This window comes from Lepidochelys olivacea (assembly GCF_965140295.1).
Source record: "Lepidochelys olivacea isolate rLepOli2 genome assembly, chromosome: 13".
In the NCBI taxonomy this organism is placed as follows: Eukaryota; Metazoa; Chordata; order Testudines; family Cheloniidae; genus Lepidochelys; species Lepidochelys olivacea.
In genome coordinates, this window is record NC_140423.1 from 32,559,296 (window position 1) to 32,581,414 (window position 22,119).

Genomic DNA, 22,119 nt, shown 5'->3' on the forward strand with positions numbered 1-22,119 from the left:
AAACGATAGTGGTGTTGCCCCCACAGTGGCTGGGAGCGGCGTGGGGGATACGGAGCCGTGGGGTCAATGCTGCAGCGGGTGATGTTATGATGAACTCAGATCTGTATCCTGATCAGAGGTAGGCTGTGTGATGAAGCGGGACTGTTCTTAATGTTTTCTCTGAATAGTGTGGGGGTGCCTCAGTTTCCCCTATGCAGTTCTTAAGTATCTAGGTAGTGGGTTAAGGGTGTATGATCACTGCAGAGCCCTAGAGGGCAGGTGTGTGCAGGGGTCTGGACACCGAGAATGGCCGACACCCTGTTTCCTGGCCACTGATGGCCTGGCCCTTCCCGCCTGCAAGGTGAGAGCTAAAGGGTTGGAGAACAAAGGAATCAGGAGACCTCCTGGCCCGGGAAAGGGACAAAGCCCAGAGGAGGAGGGGCTGGAGAGAGTTTCAGTTTGGTGCTGGGTGGTGGAATGCAGGGAACCCCAGGGCTGGGGTCTAAGCTTCCTGCCCCCCAGAAGGACTTGACTGAGGGGTCCTGGTTGTGCCCATCAGCTCTGTTTTAGACTGTGTTCCTATTGTCCAATAAACCTTCTGTTTTACTGGCTGGCTGAGAGTCCCAGTGAATCCCAGGAAGAGGGGTGCAGGGCCCGGACTCCCCCACACTTCATGACAGGCTGTACAGTTGGAGACACAGGGGACCGATTGGGATTTAGAAGGGATAAGTGGACATGAGATATCTAAGTAAAGCAGGGCTGAAACCCACGGTCCACAGCAGTGAGATGTGATCTCCCAGCTTCACCAGACGACGCCCTAGGCGTAAGAAATGCTTGACATAAGTAAATGACCAAAGAGCGACTCTTATATCACAAGATCAGGAGAAAGACGTGCCGACAGGTGATGCTGCGAAAAAGCGACCGCGATGTACGTAGAGGCTCTAAATCTGAACCAAGTAGCAGAGGGGACTTTCCCTCCATTGGGCTTGTAACTGGCCACCAGAGACGAACCCACGGTGGTGTAAGAGAACATCACTAACTCGATGCTAAATAAAAAGAAAGGCTCCAGCCAGCGTGGGGTGGAGCTTAGTTCTCCTCTTCAGCTAGCAGGAGGCAGATGCATCCGAATTGGTAGTGGTGGCATCCCAGTTGGGGGTTAGCTCTGGGCTAGGCACAGGCTGGCCAGGTGGGCCTGCACCCAGTGGCTTCTGGTGGCCTCTAAGCTCCAGGTCGGAGGCCCAGGGTAGCTTGGGGGGCGGGTTCAGGGATCCTGGGGCAGGGGGAGCTCAGAGCTCGAAGATGGCAGGGCCAATGTTTAAGCCCAGCAGGGCGTTGGCAGCTTCCAGGCACTCACTCAGCCGGGGCCCTGAAACAAGAGAGGGGTCAAGGGGGAGACACCAGCCTGGGCAACAGGGAGGGTCGGGGCAAAGGGCAGAGAGCTCACAGAATGGGGGACTGGCATGAGGGTCAGGGACCTGGAGGGGTGCATGGGGGCCCAGGTAGGGAGCCAGGACTGTGACAGCGAGCAGGAAGCTGGGAGACTGTCATGGGACTGGAGGGCTCTGGGGGGGCCAGATTGGGGGGCCCAGAGGCAGAGGTTGGGGCTGGGCTTTTGGGGGCTGGGCTGTAGAACCTGGGGGGCAGGGCTCTCAGGGATGGGGGCCCTGTAAGGCAGGGTTGGGGCATTGAGCCCTTGGGGCAGGGGATCTTGGGGGAAGGCTGGGCTGTGGGGTTCCCATGAGGCAGAGTCTTTCCAGTCGAGACCCTGGGCCCTGCTCCTGACCCCCCACTCCCCTCTCACCTGCTTGGCCCCGCACCCAACCCACAGCCTTGGCCTCCAGCAGCTCCCACTCGTCACGTTGCCCCGCGGCCCGGCCGTGCAGCCAGACCACGGCCAGCACTGTGGCCCAGATGCCGGGAGGCATGTCCTTGGGGGGGAGGGGGAAGAGACAGCCTGAGACAGCACCCAGCCTGGGGAAACGCTGCCCCCATCCCCCCACCTGGGGACCCCCTGCCTCCCAGCGCTGCCCCCCATGCCCTCACCCTGGGGACCCCCCAATCCAGTGCTCCTGCCCACTCCCCAGAATCAGAGGGTTCCCAGCCCCCCTGCTGTAGCACCATGGACCCCCTACCCAGATGCCCAGTGCCATGCCCGGGGGTAGGGAGACAGCCTCAGAGTGGGCCTGGCCTGGGGCCCCCCATGCCTCCCCCAGCCCTGGGGCCTCTTGATCCAATGCTCCGACCCCCTGTAAGTGGGGTCCCAGACCCCCACTCTGGGTCCGTCTCGCCGACTGGGCTCCAGGTTCAAGAGTTATTTGATCCAGTTGCCCTCAGACCCACCCCCTCAGTTTGGGTCACCCTGTCTCATCTAGGAGCAGAGAACAGGCTCAACTCATGGCACCTGCCCCCCATCTCTCCCCTGTCCCTCGCCTCCCGCACTCACCTGACTGGGCATCCTCCCCTTGGCATCGGTCTCACTCACCCCCAGCGCGGCGGCCAGCTGGGGGTCCAGGTCCCACGAGCCGTCAGCATTCTGCAGAGACACCAGCCTCAGCAGGGGAGACTCCTCTGGTGCCCGCTCTAGGGAGAGACGTGGGGAGATGGGGCTGGGACATGGTTACAGAAGAGTGACATGGCCTGTCCAGGTTGATTCTCCCCCACTCATGCCGCCCATCCGGTTTGCCCCCTCCAAAGAACTTTAGCTCATTGATTCAAACTCACACCCCAAATTCCAGCTTCACAGAGTTTTGTGCCTGGGAGTTTCCTTATCTTTTTTCATTTTGTTGCAAGATAATTTGCATCACAACACTTAAAAAACCCAGCTGTGGACTCCCCCTCCCGCAGCGTCACACCGGTGTTTTGCCCAGGAAGTTCCTTCGGATTGGATGTCGCTGTTAAACACTTGCCCAGCTCCGTGACCCTCAGGGCACGTCTGTCTCAGCCCCGAGGAAGCATCATCCTGGCGTTTGCCGCCCTCCCGGCGCCCTGACTCCCAGCCACTGCCCCCCTCACCTGGCTTGCCGCGGCACCGGGCGAGGCGTGTTCCCAGGACTTTCCACAGTTGCCCTTTCACTGGGGGCTTTCCTGGTTCAGCTATGGGTGGGGGAGGAGGCGGACAGTACTGGGCTTGGGGAGCACATGTGCGGGGGCCGCTCCTGCCGGTGCGTGCCATACATTCGTTCTTGAACAGCTCCATGGAGGGGTGGTCCTCTCTGGCCTCGAGGGGGGAAGCAGGCATCAGGATGCTGCACTCATGGGAGGCGCATCTGGGCACGGGCCTGTGGGATCTACATGCCATCAGCGAGAGACACTGCGTGTACGGCATCCTGGCCGCAGCCTTGAAGCCTGGGGGGGGCAGACAGACGGACACGGAGACAGACAGAGAGAAGCTAAGGGAGGGAAGAACCCGCCCACCCCCCGGCACCCAGAGCCAACGCACTGCTGGGGCCCCTCCTCCCTGCCCGCCAGCTGGGACCCCCTCCCCTCCCCGCATCCAGCCCCATCCTCTTTTCCCCCCAGCTACCTCTGAGTCCCTCCCCCGCCGGACTGTGACCCCCCAGATCCAGCCTCTCCCCCACAGCTTCCCCCCAGGAAGGAACCTTCCTCCAGCCCCAGGGGATACAGGGGTGGGTGCTGCACCCCATGGATGAGGGCAGGACTCTGTGGGGCAGGGATGGGGTGGCACAGCCCCATGGGAGCTGGGGCAGGGAGAGGGGCAAAGGGACATTCGCCCAGAAACATGATGCCCCTCCATGCTTCCAGATCCCCCTCTCACACTGGGATCCCCCTGTGCTGGAATTCCCTGTCCCCCCCCCCCAGTGCCAGGTTCCCGCACCCACCTGAGCTTCCCCCCCACCCCGCCTCGCACCCGGTGCCAGGATCCCTGACCCCTCCGGGGTTACCTGCCAGCGGGATGTCCCGTCTCACCAGTGGCCCCTGCACTGGCTGCCTCCACTCTGTGTCCACCCCCACGTAGGCCGTGACGGAGCAGACGACCCCCGAGCTCAGGCTGGTCTCCAGCGCCCGGCGCCGGTCCCCCTCCGACCCGGCCCCCACGGCCCCCTCCAGCTCCAGCAGCAGTGACTTGGCTGCCAGCCGGTGAACGGGCAGCCTGTGCCAGGGACAGAGAGTCGCGGGGTGAGCCCTGGACGACTGCGTTCCAGCCGCACGGTGGGGAGCAGGGGCTAGTGGGATGGTGTGTGTGTGGGGGTTGGGAGCCAGGACTCCTGGGTTCTATCTCTGGCTATAGGAGGGGAGTGGGACCTAGTGATCTGCATAGCCAGCAGATCGAGGGACGTGATCGTTCCCCTCTATTCGACATTGGTGAGGCCTCATCTGGAGTACTGTGTCCAGTTTTGGGCCCCACACTGCAAGGATGTGGAAAAATTGAAAAGCGTCCAGCGGAGGGTAACAAAAATGATTAGGGGTCTGGAACACATGACTTATGAGGAGAGGCTGAGGGAGCTGGGATTGTTTAGTCTGCGGAAGAGAAGAATGAGGGGGGATTTGATAGCTGCTTTCAACTACCTGAAAGGGGGTTCCAAAGAGGATGGATCTAGACTGTTCTCAGTGGTAGCAGATGACAGAACGAGGAGTAATGGTCTCAAGTTGCAGTGGGGGAGGTTTAGGTTGGATATTAGGAAAAACTTTTTCACTAGGAGGGTGGTGAAACACTGGAATGCGTTACCTAGGGAGATGGTAGAATCTCCTTCCTTAGAAGTTTTTAAGGTCAGGCTTGACAAAGCCCTGGCTGGGATGATTTAGTTGGGGTTCGCCCTGCTTTGAGCAGGGGGTTGGACTAGGTGACCTCCTGAGGTCCCTTCCAACCCTGATGGTCTATAATTCTATGAAGGGGACTGGGAGCCAGGACTCCTACGTGCCTCTGTGGCCTGGGGCAGGTCCCATCCCATCTCTGTCCTGTTGGGGGTGGGAAAATGGGGTGGCGGTGGGGGGCAGGAGCCAGCTGCCTAGTGGGGGATGGGGGCCGGGGGAGTGTTGCTGTCACCTGTCTCCATCTTGTGGCTGCAGGGGGAACTGCAGCATCTCCTTGTAGGTCTGGTCCTGGACGCGGTACTGCAGGGTAACGCACCCCACGGCAGTGTCTGGGGGCTGCGGGCAGAGAAAGGGGGTCATAGGGGCAGTGTGAGGGGGGAGAAGATGCCCAGGGACCCCCAGACCCATGTTACAGAAAAAAGGGGGTAAATACACCCGATGAACACCAGTTGTTGGGCTGCCTAGTCAGCCAAATGACCATCATTAGGGGCCAGGGTCAACATCCCTGTTTGAGATCAGTGGGGTGGGGTAGCACAGAGACCTCCAGCTCAATGGCCATTGTCAGGGGTTAGAATTATCGCCCAGGGTTTGGGGGGTGTTCCCGAATCAGTCACTGATCCCAAGCCCTGGGGGCGCCCCGGGCAAGGGCCTTGCTCTCTCACCTGGGGCTGCCCGCGGAGCTGGGCATAGATGAGGCACCGCTGCCCAAGGAAGATCACCTCAGGGCCCCGGCCCAGCAACTCCACCTCCATCCCAGGGGGCAGATCCCAGCTCAGCGAGATCCCGGTCACGGCCGGCTGCAGGGCCCGCTTCAGAGACTGCAGTGCCTGGGGGAGAGACCGATATACCAGGGTGGGGCCAGGACGCCTGGGTCCTATCCCCGGTCTGGAAGGGGAGTTGGGGCTAGTGAGTTAGAGCACGGGGGCTCGGAGTCCAGACTCCTGGGTTCTCTCCCAGCTCTGGGAGCGGGTGGGGTCTGCTGTGTTAGAGCCGGGGGAGCCTGGACTTCTGGGTTCTCACCTTGGGCTGCATGCGGTCCTGGCCCGTGATGAACTCGGCGCTGCCCCCTGCTGCCCGGGCAATGCCTTTGACCAGAGCTGTGGAGGCTCCGGCCCCGATACCGAAGGAGAAGCATCTGCAGGGGGGCAGAGACAGGAGAGAGAGCGGCAGAGGTTGGGGGCCCAGCCAGTGCTGGGGTGGGGGCAGTGCAGTTGGAGAGGGGCCAGTAGGGCTGAAGGGAATGGGCTGGGGGGTCTCCCCATACTGGCAGGGAGGGAAAGCAGAGTTGGGGAGATGATAGGGGCAGGGGTCCCCATGGAAGGAGGCTGGGGATCACGGTTGGGGGTCAGGACTGGGGGGGCAGGGTTGGGAGGGCACTGGGGGGGCAGGTGCTCCGGTTACCTGTGGGCCCCCTGGTGACGCTGCACCTCGGCAATGATGTCCTGGGTGTTCGTCACCTCCCCGTCCGTGAACACAAAGAGCTGGCAGGGGAGAGACGCTGTCAGAGCCAGGGACCCCAAATTTCCTCGGAGACCCCTCTCCCGCTGGGAATGGGGGCAGCCCCCAGCGAATCTTCCCCACTGACCCCCCTCCCAGAGACCCCCAGCCCCATAAGACCCCTTCAGCCCCCCTTCCTCTCCTCCCAGACATCTCCCCTGGGGGGCCTGACAGACAGGGACCCCGACCTTCTGCCCTGTCTCTAACTGTGACCCCCAACCCCCACCTGTCACCTTTTCATCAGCCCCTGGAGACACTAACCTGCCTGACTGCTGTGGGCACCTTTTTTGGATGCTTCTGACCCCCACCACGTGCCTCCCTGCTCCCCGGCTGCAGGACGCCCCCCAGAGCTGAGCACAGCACCCAGGGCTGCCCCCCCCCCCCGGCTCTACACAGAGGTACCCTGACCGGCTTCTGCCTGCCACGCCCTGCTCACACCCCAGGGACACCGGCCCCTGGTTGGCCCCAGTCCTACTCTGAGCCACCCCCAAAGCCCCCATCAGCTGCCTCCCAGCTCCCAGCCCCTCTCCAAGCACCCCCCATTGCTCCCTGTCAGCTGCCTCCAGAGCACCTTGCCCCTCTCTGAGGGTCTCCCCACTGGGAAATTCAGGAACAGCTTCCTCAAGCAAGCTGAGGGGTAGAGAATCCTTCCCAGGGGCTGGCTGGGGGGTCTTGCCCCCATGCTCAGAGCTCGCTGACCCCCCATGTGTGGGGTGGGGAAGAGATTTTCCCCAGTGTCAGATGGGCAGAGATTCTGGGGGGTTCATCTCCCTCGAAGCCGGGGCACTTGCTGGTTTGAACTGGAATAACTAGGGGGGCTCTGGGACCTGACTTTTGTAACTCAGGGTTTGGGGGTGTTGGTGACTCAGCCCCAGGGGTTGTGGCTTTCTTGTGGGGGGCCAGGGGCTGTCTTGTGGGGGGCCAGGGGCCAGATGAGATGATCAGGATGGTTCTTTCTGGTATGAAAGTCTCTGAGTTTATCCTCCCCGGCCCCATTCCCTTCTGAGAGGCCCCCAGAATCCCCCTCGGCTCCCCCAGCCCATCTCTGAGCCCCCGGAACACCTTGCTACTGCCCCCAGTACCTGGCGTGGGTGCCCATCCTGGCAGGGGCTGCGGTAAATGGCTCGTAGAGGCTCCAAGATCTTGGTGCCCCCCAGGTTGGCCTGGAGCTGCTGGACGCGCTGCAGGGACTTGGCCATGGTCTGTTGGGTGTATCCCACACTCTGCCTGTGGGGGGCGCTGAGCGGTCAGGGGCCGGGACAGCTGGAGCCAGAGACACCCCTACCCCAGCCTGCCCTGCTCCCAACCCAGGGACACCCCAACCCCAGCCAGGCCTGCCCCCCATCAGACCTGTCCTGACCAGCCCTGGCCCCAGCCCACAGACACCCCAACCCCAGCCTGCCCTGCCCGCAGCCAGGGACACCCCAATCCCAGCTAGCCCTGTCTCCCACCAGACCTGTCCCTGCCAGCTCTGCCCCCAGCCCACAGACACCCTGACCCTGACCCTAGCCAGCCCTGTCCCCAGCCAGCCCTGCCTCCTAACCCAACCAGCCCCTTTCCTGCCCTGCCCTGCCCCTTTGACTCACGGGTAGAAGGACTCAAAACGAGATCCAAAGCCATAGATGTTGAAATAACAGCCCAGGGGCAAACTCTTCAACAGCAGGACCAGGGTCTCCTGGGGATGGAGAGAGATGGACGGAGTCACCCCCCATGTCCAGCCAGCCTGAGCTGCCCCCTCCCTCCCCCAGCTCTGCCCCCTGGGCCCAGCCAGCCTGGGCTTCTCCCCCCCCCGGCTCTGCCCCCTGCTCCCCCCCTGTTCTGCCCCACGGGTCCAACCAGTGTAGGCTGCTCCCCTGCACGGCTCTGCCTCATGGGCCCAGCCAGCCTAGGCTGCTCTTCTCCCAGCTCAGGCCCTCTGGGCCCAGCCAGCCTGGGCTGCTCCCCTGGGCTCTGCCCCATGGGACCCTTCTAGCATGGCCTCCTGCCAGGCTTACTCCTGATGGAATTCTGCACCACTGCGCAAGCGCAGAACTCATGTGTCCTGCAGAATTTATTTCCTGCAGAAAATACATTTCTGCCTGAGAAGTTCTGCAGTTCCGCCTTTCACCCACCAAAGGCCACAGTGGTGCCAGAACAGCCAGCAGCATGAACGCAGTCGGCTGTTGTGGGCAAACAGCGTAACTGCAGCACTTCTGGGGCAGAATGTATTTTCTGTGGGGAAAAAAATTTCGGTGCATGCCTGGTGCTTCAGAATTCCCCCAGGAGAAGAAGTTCATCACAGCAACCTGCTAGCAGAGCCAGGTTACGACAGACAGAGTGGGGCACATGGGGCTGCTGGGTGGGACAGACTGGGGCACAGGCTCAGGATCTAGTGGGGTGACACCATTGAGCCAGGAGCTGAATGGGAGTGGGGGTGCAAGGCCACATGGGAACGAGGGTAGAGGAGATGCAGGAACACATGGGGATGGGTGTGTGTGTGGAGGAACAGGGGCAGATGTGGCTGACTGAATGGGAGAGGCTTGGGGTCGGCCAGGATCTACATGGGGGAGGCTCCCCAACTCCCTAACAATTTGCCACTACCCCCAAAACACCTGTTCCATACTTCTCCCATCCACACCCAACAACCCTCCCGATTCGCTCCAGGCTCCTTCCCTCTCCCTCAGATCCTCTGTTACCCCTGACTCCCCCAACCCTTTGCACTGCTTCTGAGGGTGGCAGGAAATACGGTTCTGTATTGTAGTTTAAATGAATTACTCAAAGTTCTGTGTTAATATGCCCAGTAAGGAATATATTTGTAAAAACATTTTTTACCAAAATCTTTTTGTTGTCTGTATTGTTACAGACATACTTTCTGATAGATATTTTGAAATAAATTACCAAAATAATTGAAACTGGCATAATTATATTCTGTTATTTTGACAAAAAATGCAGATTGTTGCAGAATTTTAATTTTTTGGTACAGAATTCCCTGAGGAGTACTGGCCGTACCTTGGCGCTGTCGATGCGCTGGGGGGAGCGGTCTTGGCCGTCCATGGGGCACTCCATGCTGCCGGAGCGGTCCAGCAGGAAGATGAACTCTCCGGCTGGGCTCTGGCCCGGCACCGCCTCGGGCAGGCTGGGCAGCAGGGTCACCATCACGGCCGGGTTGCCCATCAGGGAGCCTGTAGGGAGATGGGGCCAGCCCCAAATGGGGCGGACATGGGGTCGAGCCCTATGAGAGCCCTCAGCGTTCCCTGACTGCCCCAGAACCCCACCCACACTCCTCTGTTTCTCCCCCCACAGCTCTTTCCCCCAGATCCTCCCCACCCCCAATCTCCAGCTCCCAGTGCCTGCCCTTCCATCCCACATTCTTCCTCATGCCCCCCAGATCTGCAGGGCACCCCACTGCCTGGCTCCTCCAAAGCACTCCACCCTCCTACCCCCAGCCCTTCCAAGAGCCCCTGCTCTGGACCCCCCCACCCGAGTGCCCACCCCCTGATCCTGTCCCCAATCCCCTTCACACACTCTATCCCGAGTTCCTTCAACGCCCACCCCTAATCCCCACCCCACAGTCCCTCCCCACCCAGGGGAAGCAGGGTGTGGGACCCCCACCCCCACCTGGCTCTGCTTCAGGCAACCTGGCCTCCAGGACCACGCTGGGTTTGTGCGGCTCCGCATAATACACCAGCAGCTCCACGTCCCGGTCCCACGGTGGGGCCTGGGCTAGTGACACCTGGGGGGCGGTGACAGACACACAGTCCCCTCCCTTCAGTTCCTGGGGGGCAGGGTCTCGCTGGCTCTCACTCCTGGCCCAGTGCCCCTCCATGGAGCCAGAGGGGAGGGGGTGACCCGGGAACGTGAGCTGCAACCTCCCTGGGAACTTGGGCTGGGCCCCCTGGGTTAGGTGGGAGGGAGAGAGGGAAAGACACCTGGGGAAAACACTACAAAACTCTGAATTTTGGGGGGTGCTAAATCTTTCCAATTTGAGGGTGACATTTTCCCACCCCCCCATTTTATTCCACTGAAAATGAAGGAGAGGGAAACTCCCAGAAAGTGAAGGGGACCAGGGCACATCGAACGCCCAGGATTTCACCCCATGGGCTGGTCTCAGCCCCTCAAGATTTTCCCCAGAGAACTCGGGGAATTCCCTGGATCCGTTTGTGTAGCTCATCCCTCCCCCACACCTTCTGGGACACACCCTCTGCCCCACCCCAGAGCTCCCACAGCTGTATATGTCTCCACAGGACCCATGCCCAGATGGTCCCCTGGGACCTGCCCCACCCAGCCTCGCCCCAAATCCCCCCCAGCCCTGTCCCCTGGCATCCACCCCTCATCCGAGAGCCCCCCCATCACCCCCTCACTCAGAGCTGCCCCCCACTGCCCCTCCCAGCAGGGCTGGTCAGGACCCATGCATCTGGGCAAGCCCTTACCTGGGCGCTGGTCCGGTTCCCGGCCGTGTAGCTCAGGGGGGTGAGGGAGCAGTTGGAGAGCACACGGTCGATGCCATGGGGCGACTGCAGTGTGGCGCTCAGACTCAGGGTGTAGGGCAGCGCCCCCTGGGGCACCCGCGGGACCGCCTGGGTGACATCCGCTCTGTCCCACCCTGCAGAGAGACACGGGGTGAGAGCCGGGGGCTGGGAGAGGGGGGAGGAGGGGGTCATGGGATATTGGTGGGCATGGGGAGATGTGGGATATTGGGGGAGGGCCCAGGGGAGTCACATACTCTGGGATAGGGATTGCAGGGCACTTACCGTGGGGGACATAGCAGTGACCTATGGAGTGTTAAGGGGTTATGAGGATCCATGTGGGTCTTTCCCTGGAGGGTATGTAGCAGGGGCTATGGTGTCTCATTGGATTACAGGCTGTGGGGTCACTCACCATGGGGTGCATATTGGGGGTTCAGGGGGTCATGGGTGTCACCATATAGGGTAAAGCAGGGATGGGGAGGCTATGGGTCTCACCATAGGGCATGTAGCTGGGGGTGTGGGGGACTATGGGAGGCAAGGAGTTATGCAGGGCTATGTGTTTCACTGTGGGGTGCATAGCAGGGTTATGGGGGGCTAGATGTACAGGGCGCTACATTAGCCAGCGGGGGAAACTGTAAACAAGAGATTTACAACTCACCCGAAGGACAGTTGGCAGCTCACGTATGCCCTGGAGCTGCCTAGCCACGTAGCCCGGCCAGGACTTTTCCAATAAGAAGCGCCAGAATATAAAAAGGGGGGAAACCAGCCCCAAGGCACCTCTCCTCCCACTTCGTTCCTGAAGGCAATGCGAACACTCAGCAGACATTGAACTGGGGAGCTTGGTGCCAGGCTGGGAAGGGAGTCCAGCCTGTGCACTCAGAACTGGCAGCTGCCTGCAGCATCCTGTAGGGCAGGAGTTCTCAAACTGGGGGTCGGGACCCCTCAGGGGGTCGCGAGGTGATTACATAGAGGCTTGTGAGCTGTCAGCCTCCACCCCAAACCCCGCTTTACATCCAGCATTTATAATGGTGTTAAATATATAAAAATTTTAATTTATAAGGGGGGGTCGCACTTAGAGGCTTGCTATTTGAAAGGGGTCACCAGTACAAACGTTTGAGAACCACTGCTGTAGGGTGAGAAAAACTGTCTGCTTCAAACCTTTCTTAACATGGTCAGGGTTCAGGACAGAGAATGCACATTTAACTTTTATTTCTTATGTAACCAGTTCCGACCTTTGTGCCCCATAACTTGGGATCACTTACAACCCTTCCTTCTCTAGCTATTAAACTCGCGTTAGTGTTTGATCTAAACCAGGGCATTGGACTGGAGTGTCTGGGGAATGTCACTGAGCCCAGCAGGGCTGGTGAAGGATCGTTACCCTGGGACGGCCTGACAAACTAATCGATGAACTCGTGCTGCGCAGTGACCGGACTGGACAGCACAAGATGCACATCTCTGGGGTGCGAGGCTGGGGCTGGAGAATTTGCAGATGTTGCCCTGGGTGTGGTTCCGGCGTGGTGGGGAGAGCTTCATGCAACTCAGCTGGGGGTGTGTTTGCACACTGGTGGCTGCGTGTGAGCAGAGCCTGGAGGGGCCGGGCGTTCACACAGCAAAGCCGTGTAAAAGACTCCCTGGGCTGGAGGATTAAGGGGGAACAGCGATTCAGCAATCCAGGAATGCCACACTGGCACAGTGTGAGCAGGGTTATATGCACAGCTTGTTGCTGAGTGAAGTCTGCACTTGGAGCACACAGGCGATGATTTTAAGTGGGCCCAAGTGTGAACAGGTTCCAGTTTTTTTATTTTCTCTTCGCTTATTTCGGGAAAGGGAAATAGACACAGAAAGGTACAAAAATGAGCCAGCATGATGCAGTTGCAAAGTTAGCGCTGTGCAAACTGCAGGTAGCAGGAAAGGAGAAAGAATACCAGTGAACCTTGGAGCTGAAGGTTGAGGCTCACCAGCCCGTGTCGAAGGAGCAAGAAATAACTGCGGCCCCGGACATAGCAGCACATCAGAAAGCTTGGAGCTGCGAGGCAAAGAGGGAAAACCCCAGCTGGAAACATTAGACCAACAGAAGGAAATCCCAGTGTCACCAGCAGCTTCCTTTAACTCCAAATGTTTCGGACTGGGACCAGCTGTGGGCCTGTATACATAGAAACAGACTGTATGGAGGAATATTTCACCACTGCTGAAAAGCTGGGTGGTGCCCATGGGATTCCAGAGGGCAAGGGAATCCTCACACTCCGTGCAGAACTGCCTGGTAAAGCCTGGGCTGTACCCAATGCAATGCCATTTTTCTGGATGCTTTGGCATAGTCTACGTTTATGGATACTGTTTTGAAAGAGTTTCAATTTACTCCTGAGGTGTGTAGGACAAAATGTAGAGGTCTTCAAAGGAATGCTGGTGTGAGTAATCGGGAGTACGTTTACAGGGTGAAGGTGGGGCAGATTTTGGACAACTGCTAGATCTCATTGGCCAAGGATGTTTCTGGAGTCTCTGGGCTAACGATGCGAAGCAGCGTCTGTGACAGAAATGGTCACTTTGGATGACATCTTTGAGCACTCTCAGATGTCTAACAAGTCACAGAAAAAGAGGTTTAAAGCTGGGGCGAAGGGGGGATCCCATTTTATCTCTGGGAAAAAGGAGGGGGATTGGGAAGCTGGGCACCCACCTCCCCCAAAACCATTCTTCTAATCTTCTCCCCAAACCTCCTGTAAAAACAGAGGAGCATCTGCCATGGTAATTCCACTGCTCCCGGAGAACCCATTGCTCTGCGCGGAGGGACAGACAGCCCCGGGCAGCCCGTGTTAGAACCACTGTGCTCAGCACAGAAACCTCTGAGGAGCCTGAAGCGTACCACATTGGTTTTGTGGGATTTGGCTCTGCAGAGCCAGACGGGACATACTGAGACTTAGAATTAGTAACAGGGAACACCTGGGATGGGAAGATACAGGTGCACAGATGACTGTGGCTAAACAGATTGTCATGCAAGAAGGTGACATGTGGCCAGGTCAAATGGAAGAGATTTTACCAGTTGGAGGAGTCAGGACTCCTGGGCCTTTAGCCAAGGTGCACACAGAATCTGGTGGCTCCGAAAGTGAATTGAAGGTGGGAACAGTGGACGATATCCCTGTCGACCTGCTTGTGGGGAATGATGTTTTCTGCACAGCTGAGGTTGTTAGTGTGGCAAGCTGCTGCCACAGGAAGGAATACTGCGCTGGAACCCCAGCGGGAAATGGGAAAGCCCCAGAGACTGCTAACGGAAACAGAGGAAGGCTCTCTGCTCTGCAGCGTGCTTCCAGACATGGGAGGGGTTGAGACCAGCTTCTGTACCACAGCAGAAGGCAACATGTCCTCTGATCCCAGGGAGCAGTAGGGAGAGCCTATAACAGAGGACACTGTTCCTGGTGGCGACTGGCAGAGTTTTGCAGCTGAGCAAACCATAAATCTAGCTCTAGAGGGCACCAGGGAAGGGATCTTAGAGGGGGTCCCAGGAAAGGAAAATGGAGAGAGGATTTTTGTAGAAAATGGACAGCCCCTGTAAGCAGCTGGCTGTGCCTGGCCAGCCTCGTGGGGAAGTAGCGTTGTTAGCACATGACTGTCCTCACACTGGTTGCTTATGGGGGAAATGCAGACTCAGCCCCTGTCCACTCCAGCAACAGAGTCAGAGGGTGGACCGTGCAGCTGAGGAAAGTGGTCTCACAGCCAGCTCCTTGGGGACATGGGGTGGTGGTGGTGACAGACAGGCTCCCACTCCAGACCCTAGAGTAGATGGCCGGTTGTATTCTCCAGGTGACCAGTCTGGAAAGACTTCTGGAAAGTGATGGTCTCTCTTTAAAACAGGATGTAAACTTGGCTTGGGGAAAAGGGGTCAGTGAAGACGCAACAACCTGGCTGATAGGGTGGGGGTGGTTTCCCTCCCGAGGGACAGCACCAAGGAAGCAGCTGAGAGAATAGTACTAGTTACAGAAAAGGGGGCTGGGGAAGGACGGCTCTGAAGGCGAGGGGAACACGGTAAACCTAAGGGGGAGGGTGGCCTTCTTACAGATGCATCGCCATGGGGTTGGGACACAGCTCCAGTGGGGGCCTGCCCATGTGGGGGAGCCCCCTGCATCGCTGCCTCACCAGCCCCTGAGACACCCCAGCCCCACAGACAGGGCTGGATTAAGAGCGGATACCGAAGGGAACCCTAAGGTGAAGAAAGAGCCAGAAACTAATTGAGGGCAAAGGTTTGGTTAAAGAGTTAAATGACACAATGAGTATGACGCAAACCCACCTCAGGGACAGACTGCATAAACAAAAGGCGTGATGTGACAGCGGTATGTGCAAACGCCCTTTTACAAGGAGAAACTTGGTGTTAATGTTTAACCCCGTTAAAAGCTCCAATAGGCACAGTGCTTGGAAATGATGGACGTGGCAAACAAGAACAAAGATTATTTCAAGAAGCCTCACGGTAATGCTGTTTCACAGATAATGCATGCAAGCAGACTTAAAACCCATCATGGCGGAGAAGCCATGGCAAACATGATTTGCTGTGTAGAAAGGGAAACTGAGGCACACCACCTCATTGATTGGATGGCCAAATGCCAAGGTAATACTTTCCAGAATGTAAGTAATATCCACCTGGAGATAACACCAGCTGAAGCGACAGAAGTGATATCAGTGATGCAAGAACAGAAAATGGTGTTTTCCAACCAGCCAGGAAAGACATATGCTAACTCATGAGATTGCTAGACTGGTCCCTAAAGCGTTAAAGGAGATAACCACATATGCTTGTGCAAAGTTGTGGAACGTCAGAAACACACTTGGGAATTATGCTGTCTAAACTCAAACGGGCCTTAATGCACCCTGCCTTACTTGCCGACGGTTTCTGAAGTGGGAAGCCGTGACCGTCTGCACTAGCATGGCCGACCCTTGTACGAGAGGACGACAAATCTGGAACAAGTCTGCTGAATAGTACGGTCCTGTTAAAAGGTGTGCGCCCGGCGTTATGAGATTCTGGTCTATGTAACTGCACTGCCTTGTAAAACTGAGAAATGTCCACAGACAAGCACCTCAGAGGCTGGGTGACCAACATCCAGCCAGGTGCTATGCAACCATCCCCGGCCATTTGCCAGTGGGGAGCTGTAAAGGAGAGATTTACGACCCACCTGAAGGACAATTGCTCGCTCACCTATGCCCTGGAGCTGCCTAGCCACGTAGCCCAGCCAGGACTTTTCCAGTAAGAAGCGTCAGGATATAAAAAGGGGGAAAACTGGGCCTTGGGCACCTCTCCTCCCCCTTTCTTCTTTCCTGAAAGCTTGACAGACCGACCTGAGGAGCTCGGTGCCAGGCTGGGAAGGGAGTCCAGCCTGTGCACTCAGAACTGGCAGCTGCTTCAAACCTTTCTCAACATGGTCAGGGTTCAGGACGGAGAATGCACATTTAACTTTTATTTCTTATGTAACCAGTTCCGACCTTTGTGCCCCATAACTTGGGATCACTTACAACTCTTCCTTCTCTAGCTATTAAACTCGCGTTAGTGTTTGATCTAAACCAGGGCGTTGGACTGGAGTGTCTGGGGAATGTCACTGAGCCCAGCAGGGCTGGTGAAGGATCGTTACCCTGGGACGGCCTGACAAACTAATCGATGAACTCGTGCTGCGCAGTGACCGGACTGGACAGCACAAGACGCACGTCTCTGGGGTGCGAGGCTGGGGCTGGAGAATTTGCGGATGTTGCCCTGGGTGTGGTTCCGGCGTGGCGGGGAGAGCTTCATTCAACTCAGCTGGGGGTGTGTTTGCACACTGGTGGCTGCATGTGAGCAGAGCCTGGAGGGGCCGGGCGTTCACACAGCAAAGCCGTGTAAAAGACTCCCTGGGCTGGAGGATTAAGGGGGAACAGCGATTCAGCAATCCAGATTGTACCCTGGGGGTGCAGCAGGATCTGTGAAGTGGCCATGGGTCTAATTGTGGGGTGCATGGGGGGCGCAGGGGAATCTGTGCGACTCACCGTGGGGCGTGTAGCGGGGACGCAGCACGGCCGGCAGCACGTAGCGGGCGGCCCCATCAGGCTCCAGCGGCAGCTCACAGACGTAGCGCAGGGTCAACGCTGCCTCCTCCCCGGGGGGCAGGTTCCCCAGGGAGCAGCTGAACACGTCACCCCCGGCCCCCTCCTGCTGCAGCAGGAACGAGCTCTGACCCGCGGCCAGCGTATCCCCGTACAGCTCCTGAGCCTGTCGGAGAGACAGGGTCACCCCGAGATCCCGCTGCCCCCAACAGCCCCCTGCCCCCCAGCCAGCACGTCCCCATACAGCTCCTATGCCTGCCAGAGAGACAGGGTCACCCTGAGATCCCCCGAGACCCTCAACATCCCACCCCTGCCCCCACGGCCAGCACGGCCCCGTACAGCTCCCATGCCTGCTGGGAGAGACGGGGTCACCCTGAGATCCCCCGAGACCCTCGACATCCCACCCCTGCCCCCACGGCCAGCACGGCCCCGTACAGCTCCCATGCCTGCCGGGAGAGACAGGGTCACCCTGAGATCCCCCGAGACCCTCGACATCCCACCCCTGCCCCCACGGCCAGCACGGCCCTGTACAGCTCCCATGCCTGCCGGGAGAGACGGGGTCACCCTGAGATCCCCCGAGACCCTCGACATCCCACCCCTGCCCCCACGGCCAGCACGGCCCCGTACAGCTCCCATGCCTGCCAGGAGAGACGGGGTCACCCTGAGCTCCCTCCAGCCTTGCCCCCCTGGTACCATCTCTCCCCCACAGGGTCCCTGCCCCCGGTACCTGTTTCTTCTCGTGGAGCTGGGCCTGGATGCAGGTGCCCCCCAGGCAGGCCTGGAAGGCGTAGACGGCTGCCTCAGTGTCCATGGGGAATATGAACACGGCCTCCACGGGCCGTGGCTCCTCGTTCCTGTAGAGCAGCTCACAGCCCACGTCAGCCACGAAGCCTCGGATCAGCACCGTCACCGAGCTGCTGCGCAGGGGCACTGGGAGGGAGGGGGATGTCAGCCAGGGGATCCCCCCCATGGGCGCCAGGGAAGGGGGATGTCAGCCACAGGCCCTGTGATCCCCACGTGCACACGGGGTGGGGCCACCTCAGCCACGGACCCCCCACAAACCCCCATGGGGCCACCCTCCCCCTTCCAGCACCATCCCCACAGCCCTGACTCACCCGGCTTGTTGAAGCGGGTCAGGAGGCCGCAGCTCGTCATCTTGGCTCCGGGATCGGGGATCTGTGCGGGGAAAGGGTGGGTGAGATACGGGGTTCCCGTGGAAACTGACAGGCAGAGGGGGCCCCCCGCCAGCGACTGTTCCGAGACCCCAGCCCCTGCTCAGCCATGTCCTGTGGCAGGGAGTCCCACAGGCTCTCAGTAGCCTAGCTCAGAGATCAGAATGACGGCTTCTCTCGGGACCCCCTTCCCTGCACACGGTGGGGATCGGGGTACAGCTGGGAGCCGGGGGATGGACGGCGAAATGTGGGAGAGTGTGGTGGTGCATACACCCCATCATCAGGGCTCTCAGCTGGGCCAGACAAACACGATCAGGGTCTCTGGCAGCAATGACCACATGCCAGCACGGGACACGAGAACCTGGGCCCACCCTGCTCCCACTGGGTCCCCGCCCCATGGAGCTGGCAATCTCCCGGGTCAGGATTCAGGTCTCGGCTCCCAGTCTAGTCCCTGGATCACTTCCTACCCCTGTGTCCTCCCCAGTCAGTGGCTTGGCGTCTGCGGAGTTGGGCAGTGCCCTGGAGCCTTGTTGGGGAGACTCACGTCTGGAGGTCACCTCTCCAGGACCGGAGAGTACACACCCTGTCCTCCACCACCCGCTCCCTTTTATCCACACCTGCCACCTTTAGCATGCCCAGGCAGGGGCAGGGCCTCTGTGGTTAACCCCCGCTTGCCCAGTGCGGGTGGACACACCCCCTCCCAAGGGAGTGTATGGTGCTGGATGGACGGACAGAGGGAAGGAAGAAGGGTGTGTGGGAAGAACAGTGCATGTGGGGAGTGAGCATGGATGGACAGAAGGAAAGGTGTGTGGGGTTGGACGGGGGGGTGCTGAGGACGGACAGATGGACAGAAAGGGGTGTCGGACAGGCGTGGGGATGAGGACAGATGGATGGAAGGAAGGGGAGTCAGAGCAGGGGGTGAGGATGGACAGACGGATGGGCGGGGGGGTTAGACAGGCATGGCATGGGGGGATGGGCTGGTGGGATCTGGAGGCAGCTCCAACCCAACAATGTGCTGAATTTCCTGCTCTGGTTCCGATCCAAACGCCCACCCCTCCCCCATTCTGGGCCCCGCTCCCAGTGCCACGCTGGGGGGTTAGTCGGGGGAAGGGGTCAGGGAGTCAGGACTCCTGGCTTCTATCCCCAGCCCCTGGGGAAGCCCTGAAGCAGTGCCAGGCTGTGGGGAAGTGGGTGGGTCACTGAGGGGTTCACCCAACTGGGGTGTCACCCTGCAGAGAACAGAGGCGGTTTGCAGAGCAGCCGTTCCAAGCGGTGGGGGTATGTGCGTGCTGCTATGTATTTTCACTGGGGGCACAGCTTGGGGCTCCTGTTCCCGGTCCCAGAGCCGGCCAGCCTGGGCCTGGCGGGGGTGAAAGGCCGGCAGTGGGCTGGGTTCTCCAGCAGCAGGAACCCGGCTCTGAATGCGCGGGGAGTCTCTGTGGAGGAGCGGGGATCTGAGGGTGCGGGGCGGGGTGGGGAGGGGCGCGAGGAACTCCAGAGCTGCATGACCAAGAGAGGCTTCAGACCCCGCTCTCGGGGCCATGTTTCATCTTGCTGCCGCTCGGCCAGGTGAAGAATTCCCAGCTCCGAGGCTGGACGGGAATGTTGGGATCACCCGGGTAACCCGCACACCTGGCAAGGCCTGGAATGAACTTCTGGGGAAACTGAGGCACAAACCCCCATCCTGCTTCAAACGCTGGCTGCCATGGAGGGTCAACCCCGATCTTGGGTGAGCTGTGCCAATGGCTAGTTACCCGTGCCCAAAAATTGCATCTTCCTTTCAGTGCGACCTCATCTGCCTGCTACCCCCAGTCCCGGACCGGAGCCAGAGCAGGGCCTGTGATGCTGCTGCTCCCCCCTGGGGCAGGTATTCACAACCGGGGTCCAGGCTCCTCGTTGCCTGCTCTGGGGTAAGCACCATAGGCTGGGAAACGGTGGAGGCCCCGGGAAAGGCTCTGGCGGGGAAGGGAAGCTGGTTGTTTGTAGCTGGGATTTAACTCTGACACCTAGTTCCCTGGCCGGAGAAAGGGAGTTGGCGTGAAAGCTACAGCAATTCACGGCTGCGGCTCTTGCTGCTGCAGCTGCTTCTGGCAGAGCGCCCGAGGCTGAGTCACTGGCTGGCGGGTGAGGTCTTAGCGGGAAACAGGCCCCCAGTGGCCCCCAAGAGCCAGTGGGGAGCAGGACAGACCCGGCAGGTGCCATGGGGATAAGCACCGGGAGATCCATGCAGGGAGAAGTAGAAAAAGGAACAGAAAGGGGTGGGGGAACTAGGGGTTGGACAGGACAGAGCCACAAAGGTTTAGGGGTCACCGCCCTCCAACCCCCCAACCCTGCCCTGGCACGAGGGCCCCCACATCCAGGGAGGGGAGACTCTGCAGGGGCAAAGCCCTGAGTCAGGGGGATAGGTCCAGACCTGGGGGCAAGGGGGGGACCCCTGGACACGGGGGGCAGGGGCAGGACCCAGAGAGGACTGAGGGACCCTAGACCCGGGGGACAGAACTAGGGGGACCATGATGCACCTTACCTCAGGGGAGGGATGCAGAGGCTGGAAAATCGAAAGTAACTTTTCCCCGCTAACCCCGCCCCACCCAGCGAAGGAGAGTCTGCAAACTCCTCACTCCCAGCTACTCTAAATCAGGGACTGTCTGCAACCCCTTCCCTCCACACAGCTAGCCATGTGCTAGGGCGCCTCTGCAAACTGCCCCCCCTCCTTGAACTGGGGCTTTGCTGCCCTCCGGGGCCATTTCACTGGCAGGCCCGCTGTCAGCTCCAGCTGCGCTGCCTTCCCCAAGGAGGGTCTGACACGCCAGACACCCCCCCCAGGGGACCCCTAAACCCAGCCCTGGGTGGGCACCAAACACAGCTGGAGCATCCCCCCAAACTCTGATTATACTAAAAATCAGAGTCAGTCCCTGGGCTGTCCTGGCCTTATTGACCCCCGGCTGTCACTTGTCAGACAGATATTGAACCAAAACCCAGGGGGTACAAGAGGTTTTTATTTTATTTGCTATTCCTGATACTTTTCATTTCAGAATCGTTAGGACACGCTCCCCATCCCCGACCCCCCAGTGAGACTCATCACCCCACTGGGACTCAGGAAGCAGCTCCTGCCTCTCGGAGCAATGGGCTCAGGCTCTCTGCAGACTCTGGCCTCGTTAGTCATACTCTGGGCAATTCCCGGCTCTCACGGCTCGGCTGGCTGGAACAGCAGGGGCCTGTGGAAAGCCCAGGAGCTGCGAGCGGACAGGCTGCTGTGACGTGCTCTGCAGCCCCTAGTCCCGGGGCCAAGGGAGGCATGTTTGGGGCTATGGAGTGGAGTCTGCGGTTACTGCCTGGGAGGAGGGAGTCTGGGCTGGCAAACCCAGATGGGGGAGCAGGAAAGGCTCAGGGGAAAGCAGTAAGCTACAGGACAGCACAGAGCTGGGCTGCTGAGCAAGGGTCCGAGCTGGGACCCGGAGCAGAGGGCGACCCAGTTCCCCTTCCATTCCCTGGGGCAGGGGCCCAGACCGAAGAGCGGATTGCCTGGGACATTTTGCCCCGAAAGCCTTTGATACCCTGGAAGGGAAGGACACTAGGACCTGGCTGGAGGGCCAAGTCACCCCGAGGCAGCTGCAGCTCCTGGGGAGAGGGGCTGTGGAGTGAGCGGGGACAGTGGGAAGTGAGACCCCAGAAGAGGGTGCAGCACCTGGAAGGAACAATGGCTATAGCGGCCAGGAGGAGGCGCCTTAGCAGCAGGTGGTGATGTGGCTGTACAGCGTGACCCCCATAAGCAATGCAGGGTGCCAGTTTGCGGTGGACTCGATGCACAATCCTGTGTCCTGCGGGAGGCTGGATGGGATGGACACTCCTCCTGGCCCTAGAGCCTATGGAGCCATGAATCTGGGACATGGGACAGGCCCTGGCCTGGCCCCCAGAGGTGGTCGCACCCTCCTTCCCGCCCTGTCTCTCCCGGAGCCCCGGTGGGGTTGCCAGACTAGGGAGAGGAAATGCCCCAATGCTGGGCACAGAGCAGAGAGCTCCTCGGATCTGCCCTGGGGGAGCTGGGCCCATGAGCAGAGGAGGCCCAGTGCCCCATGTGAGCCCAAATGAGCTAATCAGCAGATGTGGGGCTACACCTGTGGATGGGCAGGGACTCCACGGAGGAGTGGGGTGAGTCCTGGAGGTTGCCCTGGGGCCCGCGCATTGGAGGGGAGCAGAGCTGGCTG

The 22,119-nt window shown here is 59.6% G+C and overlaps 1 protein-coding gene across 1 annotated transcript; it reads right to left on the reverse strand.

The window, feature by feature from the left end:
• Positions 1–564: 564 nt before the first annotated feature.
• Positions 565–20,472, reverse strand: LOC311529698 (von Willebrand factor A domain-containing protein 5A-like). Its single transcript, XM_084645865.1, has 18 exons — positions 20,439–20,472; positions 17,858–17,918; positions 17,470–17,672; positions 16,686–16,908; positions 10,659–10,831; positions 9,847–9,961; positions 9,238–9,410; positions 7,836–7,924; positions 7,332–7,476; positions 6,154–6,233; positions 5,773–5,887; positions 5,415–5,579; positions 4,985–5,088; positions 3,882–4,090; positions 2,992–3,324; positions 2,423–2,559; positions 1,781–1,907; positions 565–1,345 (listed from the first exon to the last, which is right to left on the reverse strand). Exons 2-18 carry the CDS (start codon positions 17,895–17,897, stop codon positions 1,266–1,268), a joined length of 2,511 nt encoding a protein of 836 aa, XP_084501991.1. The 5' UTR covers positions 17,898–17,918; positions 20,439–20,472; the 3' UTR covers positions 565–1,265.
• Between the last annotated feature and the right edge of the window lie 1,647 nt (positions 20,473–22,119).

What these genes read in the sequence shown, in the direction of transcription:
- LOC311529698 (XM_084645865.1), bottom strand. Translation starts at nt 17,897, where the DNA reads ATGACGAGCTGCGGCCTCCTGACCCGCTTCAACAAGCCGG. An exon ending in ACGGGACATCCCGCTGGCAG is followed by an intron (nt 3,325 to 3,881) that starts GTAACCCCGGAG and finishes TGCCCCCCCCAG; the next exon opens with GCTTCAAGGCTGCGGCCAGG. An exon ending in TTGGGTGCGGGGCCAAGCAG is followed by an intron (nt 1,346 to 1,780) that starts GTGAGAGGGGAG and finishes CTCTTGTTTCAG; the next exon opens with GGCCCCGGCTGAGTGAGTGC.